This window comes from Strix aluco, chromosome 15 (genome assembly GCF_031877795.1).
Source record: "Strix aluco isolate bStrAlu1 chromosome 15, bStrAlu1.hap1, whole genome shotgun sequence".
In the NCBI taxonomy this organism is placed as follows: Eukaryota; Metazoa; Chordata; class Aves; order Strigiformes; family Strigidae; genus Strix; species Strix aluco.
The window spans coordinates 20,785,949-20,791,948 of record NC_133945.1 but is presented as its reverse complement, the minus strand read 5'-3'; the positions used below and the strand labels follow the sequence as shown (position 1 = coordinate 20,791,948).

Genomic DNA, 6,000 nt, shown 5'->3' with positions numbered 1-6,000 from the left:
TTTCCCCATGGGGGCTTTATTGTCTTGTGCCCTGGGGGGGGCAGGAGGAGGGGGTGACCCTGCACCAGGCCGGCTGGGTGCGGACTCCCCAAGGAAGAGGAGGGTGTGGGGATGTGAGCAGGGGCTGCAGTGGGGCCAGCCTGGCCCCGGGGGGTGTGGGGGGGGTATGGCTTCTCTCCTTCAGTGCTACTGCCCGCAGCGTCCTGCAGCGGGGCCAGGGCGTGCTGGGCAGGGGGCTGCGGCCGAGCCGGAGGGCGCTGGGCCAGGGGGCTTCTGCGTCGGCGGGGGGCCGGAGCCCTCAGCTCTCCTCCTCAGGGACGGGGGCAGCCACGGGGCCTCTGCTCCTCTCCTCGGCGTCGCCCGCAGACAGGAACAGGGCCGGGCTGGGGCTGGAGTGCCGCTGCTTGCGCATGAAGGGGAAGACCCTGCGGGCAGAGTGGGGTCAGCGCCAGTGGCGACCACCCCAGCACCCCAGGGGGTAGCCCCTGCCCTCACCGCTTCTTGGTCTCCGGGGGGATGACGGCCTCAGCCAGGAGGTTCTTGTACAGCTCCGACTTGAGGAACCGTGGGTAGGAGTCCTGGGAGAGCAGCGGCGTCAGGCTCCTGCCCAACCCTGCCCAGCCCAGCCCTGCCCTCACCCACCCACCTTCTTCATCAGCATGTAGATGTGCATCTGGGCATCGTCCATCACGTAGCGGTGGGGTGTCTTCATGCCCTCCAGCGTCCGCCCCATGGTGTTGCTGTCGATGTTCACCCAGCGCGTGGCCCCGGGAGCCAGGAACTGCCTGGGGAGTCACAGCCGGTGGTGGTGAGCGCCCGGCCCCATGGTGGGATGTAGCACCATGATGGCTCATCCCCGCCCCCCCCAAACCCTGGACCCCCAAACCCTCGTCCTGCTGACACTCACTGGTAGATGGAGTCCACGATCTCAGGGATGCGGGACTGCTCCCCGTAGCGCAGCTCCTCACACGCCTCCCAGAAGCTCAGGTTCTCGGCTGGGGAGGGGGACACGGCCTTGGGGATGGGGACATGGCCCCCGGGCCATCACTGCTGGGCTCATGGCCCAGCCAGCTGTGGGGCCAAACGCCCTGGGATGGAGCCAGCTGGTGTGATGTTGGGTGGTGGGTCCAGGGATGCTGGGGCATGGCAGTGGGTCAGGGGCTGCCAGGATAGGTTGGTCAAGGGGTGCTGGGATGTGGTGCTGGGCTTGGGGATGCCAGGATGGGGCAGTGGGTTTGGCGTTGCCAGGACAGGGCAGTGGATTAGGCAGTACTGGGACATGGTGGTGTGTCTGGGGGAGCTGGGACAGGCTGGTGAGTCTGGGGAGACTGGGACATGGTGGTGAGTCTGGGAGTGCCAGGGTGGGACGATAGGTTTGGGGGTGCTGGGATGGGACAATGGGTCAGGGGGTGTGGGGCTGGGGCCGCTCACCGCTGAACTCCTTCTTGAGGGAGTCAAGGAACTGTGCCCGGCCCAGGGGGTCAGTGAGGAGCTCCCTGAAGTTGAAGCCCCAGCGCTCCACGCGCAGTTTCGTGGGGGTCGGCACCCTGCAGGCAACACCACCGTCGGAGCGGGCAGCCCGGGGCTGCCTGCCTGCCTGCACAGCCCCATCCCCCGCTTTGCACCCTGTGTATTGGGGTGGGGGCTGGCAGCTGGCAGCGGGTGCTTACGTGGGGGCGTTCATGGCCCAGTACGTGGTGTCGTCCGTGATCCAGGGGTTGCTGGGCAGGCAGCCGGACATGATGGGGTCATGGGGCATGTACTGCTCGCTGAACTTGATGTACCTGCCACAGATGGCGGCTGGAGGCGGCCAGGGCCACCGTCCTGCCGCTGACCACTGGCCCCAGCCACCACAGGGACATGGCAGAGACGTGCTCAGGCTCTGCGATGACCACGGAGCCTCGGCTCCGCTCCCTGCCGAGGGGGCCGGCAGCCGGCCACAGGGATGCGGGTGCCCCCATCACCCTGACAAGGACCCTGCCTGCGGCCAGGGCACCTGCCAGCTACTCACCCCTCGAGGCAGATGGAGGATTTCACCCTGGTCCTGGCCATGGCCTTCCTGCAGTACTCGATCTGGGGCCGGATGCAGGGGAGATGTCAGGGGTGCCCCACAGCCCGTGTCCCTGGGAGCCGCCCCCACCCCTCGCCCGCTCACCTCTCGCTTGTAGTAATCCATATTCTGGGTCTGCAAGAGACACGCGGGGCCCCGTGAGGGCACGGTGGGACTGGGCCATTGTGCCCACCAGCCCTGCCATCTCCATCTTGGGCAAGGACCCAGGCATCCAGCCCCTCTCCTCGCCCCAGCACCCTGTGGCCATCCCTGTGACCTCCAGCCTCATCCTCACACCCCTTCTGGCTCGTGGGGGCAAACCCCAGCATCCACTCCCCATCCCAGCATGGTACCGGCCCTGGGTTAGTGACACTTATGTGGGCACAGGACACAGCACACGGCGCAGAGAAGAGAAAGCAGGTGGTTAGTGAGGACAGGCCGGGGGTGGGGGGGGGGGTGGGGGCTGCAGCAGAGTTAGTGGGGCCACAACATGAGGAAGGGCCCAGCAGTGGCTGTGGGCACCCCGGGGTGCCAGGGCTCCCATCAGTGCAGCTGCCCTGCGGGGATTAGGGGTGCTGGCAGAGGGGTGGTGGGTGCATGGGTAAACACACAGACCTCCTGGCTCAGCTGGGGTGGGGGTACAGGCTGGACACACAGATGTTAGCAGAGCTGGGGCTCCCCCCCCACCCCAACTATGGGCACAGCCTCGAGGGGACAGCCAGGCACCCACCAGGGCAGCTTGGCACCCCAGCACATGTGGGTTGCTGTGCCCTGTGCCCGCTGGCAGCCCCGGGGGTGCCTGGCCCCCCCACTCACCAGCTGGACTTGGGTGGTGTGGCAGTTCCTGCGCTCGGGGCCCTGCTCCAGCACGTTCAGGGCTCCCGGCTGCAAGGAGAGCATCGTGCTGTGACCCCCAGCCCCGCTTCCTGGGCCGGGGCCGTGCCTGGTGCCAGGGCGCTGCCCAGGGCTGCACCCACCAGCCCAGCACCCCTCGTGTCCCCCCCGCAGCCCGTCCTCACCGGGGGCCGGTTGACGAGCCAGTACGCCTGCTCCTGGCAGTCGATGACAATGCGGTCGCCCTTCCGCCGCTGCTTGGCCGCCCTGCCCGTGCAAAGGCAGCGGGGAGGCGCTGGCACCCAGCCTGCCCCGGCACCCAGGGGTGCTCCCTTCCCAGTGGCTCCACTGGGTGCAGCGGTGCCGGGCTGTGCCCGCACTCACCGGAGCTGCTCCCGCGCCTGCATCACCACGAAGTCCCACGTGTGGTTGATCCGCTTGTGCAGGAGGTTGTAGTTGTCCTGGAGAATGACAACAGCGGTGTCACCCGGGTAGGCACGGCCTGACACCTGTCCCCTCACCTGGCTCCGGGCCCCATTGCTGCTCCAGCACAGGGAGAGCCGGTGCTGCCCCACGAGTGAGCCCTGGCTCCTGGGTGTGCTGAGACCCACCCCCAGCTCATCACAGGTGTGGGCAGGGCACTGCTCACCTTCTCGTGCTCGACCAGGTCACCCTGCTTGCGGATGTTCTTCTTGGCCAGGTAAATGGCTGCAAGAGGAGCAGCGGCATCTCAGGGGGGCTGGGAAGGGGCCACAGCCCATGCTGGTGCCAGCGGCACTGTGGCACCTACCGTAGTCCAGTTCCGTGGCCGGCCATTTGGTGCTGGTCCAGAAATAGGGGGTCTGTGGGGGGAAAGGGAAAGGCTGAGGGGCACAGCGTGGGGTGCCGCGGTGCTGGGCCGGGGGAGCCCCGAGGCTGTGGCAGTGCCCGTGCCGTCGGCGGGGCCGCACCTGGAAGCGGTAGGGCGACTCGTCTGCCCGCAGCACCAGGCTGCGGGGGTCTTTGAGGGGGTAGATGTAGCCGTGCTTCACGATGAGGTTGCCGAGGTGCAGCGACTCTGGGGGGGGTGGGAGTGGGGGCTGCACGGTGGCTCGGCAGCCCCGGTTGCCCCCGCAGTGCCGGCTGCCCATGCCGGGGCACTCACCCTCCTCAGAGATGCCGTACTTCTGGATGAGCCACTCCACAATGTCATTCCCTGGGGACAGAGGCAGCGTTAGGGGGGTGCGATGGGGTCCCCCAGGCCGGACATGGGGAGGTTCCCGGGCTGGGGCACCCCAGCACGTCACGGCGGGTGCCGAGGGGTCACGTAGGGTGACGGGGGCTCTGCCAAGGACATGCTGGGCCTCCCGCCCCGGCGAGCGCCCGCCCCGCTCGGTGCATAATTGATCCCAGCTGCAGCGCGGAGCACCCGTGGGTGCGGGGAGGCGAGCGGGGCACCGCGGGGCTGGGGGCAGCGCCGGGGCCACCCGGGGAGCACCCACATGCCTCCCCCACCCCTGCGCCTCGCGGGGTGCCCCGCCGCGGGGACCCACCTGTCATGGCGTGGGGGATGACGGTGATGAGCAAGCGCTGGTTCCTCATCTTGATGCCCATGTCGGGGTCCTGCATGCTGACGATCATCCGCTCCATCTGCCGGGCAAGTGCCCGCCACGCTCAGCTCCCCGGCCGGGGGCACCGGGCCTGGGCACAGCCTGGCACCCCCCGCCCCGCCCCAGGGCACCCCGGTTGTCCGTTCCAGGGACAGCCTGGCACCCCGCCGCCGGGCCTGGGGCACCCCGCAGCCGGGCGAGGGTGCGATGCTGGAGGTGCGGGCACCCAGCCTCCGGGCATCCCCGGGCCGGGGAGTCCCGGTTTTGGGGAGCGAGCTCTGCCGGGGCTGTGGCAGCCCCCGGGGCTGGCGGGCAGGGGCTCAGCACGCAGCTCCGGGGCGCTGCCCGTGGGTGTCCCCGCGTGGGGCGGTGGCGGGGTGGTGCCCGCTGTCCCGCGGTACGCTGGGTGGTGCCGGTACCCGGTCCCCAGCGATCCCGACGCCCGCGCCGCCGGCGGTGCCCGGTCCCCGATGCCCGCGCTGTCCCGTGCGGTGCCGGTGCCCGGTCCCCGCGGTGCCAGTGCTCGGTCCCCGCGGCGCCAGTGCCCGGTCCCCGCGGCGCCCGGTCCCCACGGTCCCAGTGATCGGTCCCCGCGGCGCCCGCCGCCCGTGCCGCCGGCGGTGCCCGCTCCCCGCGGGGCCGGGGCCGGTGTCGGGGCCGGGGCCGGGGCGGGCTCACCTTGCGCAGACAGGGCATCTGGAGGCGGGGGTGCCGGCCGCGGGGGCCGCCGATGGTCATCGCGGGTGCGCGCCCCGCGCCGCTCCGCCCGGCCCCGCCCGTCCCCGCCCCCGTCCCGGCCCCGCCCCGCGCTCGCCCCCCCCCCCCCAGCGGCTGCCGCCGTCTGTGCCGGGTGCCCCGACGGGCACCCCGGTACGCGACGCCCCCGAGCCCCGGTCCCCGCCCTGCCCACGGGCCCCCACGACCCGGCCCGCTGCGGCCCGGCCCCCCACACCCCCAGCCCGGCTCTGCCGGCCGCGTCGGGGGGGCGCAGGGCTGGCCCCGCTCCCCCGGGGGGGTGCAGCCGGTGCGCGGCCGGGGGGAGCCAGGGTGGCTGTTGGAGCGGCGGTGCGGGCAGGGTGCGGGCAGGGGGTGGGCGGGGTGCCGGCAGTACAGGCAGGGCACATGCCGGGTGTACGCGGGGTGCAGGCAAGGGGTGGGCAGCGCGGAGTGAAGTGCGGGCAGGGTGCGGGCGGTGCGTTGAGGGTACAGGCAGGGTGCTGGCGGGGCGCGGGCAGGGTGCGGGCAGCGCGGACAAGGTGTCGGCAGGGTGTGGGGGACTGTGGGCAAGGAGCGGGCAGGGTGCGGGCAGCGCGCCCTGGGCGAGGGCAGGGCGCCGGCAGAGCGCGGGCATGCAGCGGGCAGCGCGGGCAGGCGCTGCGCGGGCGCGCACGGCGGATGAGCTCACTGCAGTCTCGCCGCCCATGAGCGGCGGGGCTGGAGCCGCCCGGCGCCGAGGGGCGGGGGCGGGCGGGGGCGGGCAGCGGAGCCGCCGCGTCTGCGGGAGCCGCCGCCGCCGCCCCGCCGGGC

At 71.7% G+C, this 6,000-nt stretch overlaps 1 protein-coding gene across 3 annotated transcripts; it reads right to left on the bottom strand.

The window, feature by feature from the left end:
* RGS11 (regulator of G protein signaling 11) lies at positions 1-5,264 on the bottom strand. Of its 3 annotated transcripts, none has more exons than XM_074840582.1 (17): positions 5,152-5,264; positions 4,417-4,513; positions 4,029-4,079; positions 3,835-3,941; positions 3,675-3,726; positions 3,534-3,592; positions 3,269-3,345; positions 3,070-3,151; positions 2,867-2,935; positions 2,156-2,185; positions 2,012-2,073; positions 1,671-1,784; positions 1,432-1,547; positions 908-995; positions 647-785; positions 496-578; positions 1-425 (listed from the first exon to the last, which is right to left on the bottom strand). In XM_074840582.1, the coding sequence occupies exons 1-17, from the start codon at positions 5,209-5,211 to the stop codon at positions 299-301; spliced, it is 1,413 nt and encodes a 470-aa protein (XP_074696683.1). In that variant the 5' UTR covers positions 5,212-5,264; the 3' UTR covers positions 1-298. The 3 variants fall into 3 exon arrangements, with proteins under 3 accessions (XP_074696683.1, XP_074696684.1, XP_074696685.1); XM_074840583.1 differs by lacking the exon at positions 5,152-5,264 and adding an exon at positions 4,893-5,125; XM_074840584.1 differs by lacking the exon at positions 496-578.
* Positions 5,265-6,000: the final 736 nt, after the last annotated feature.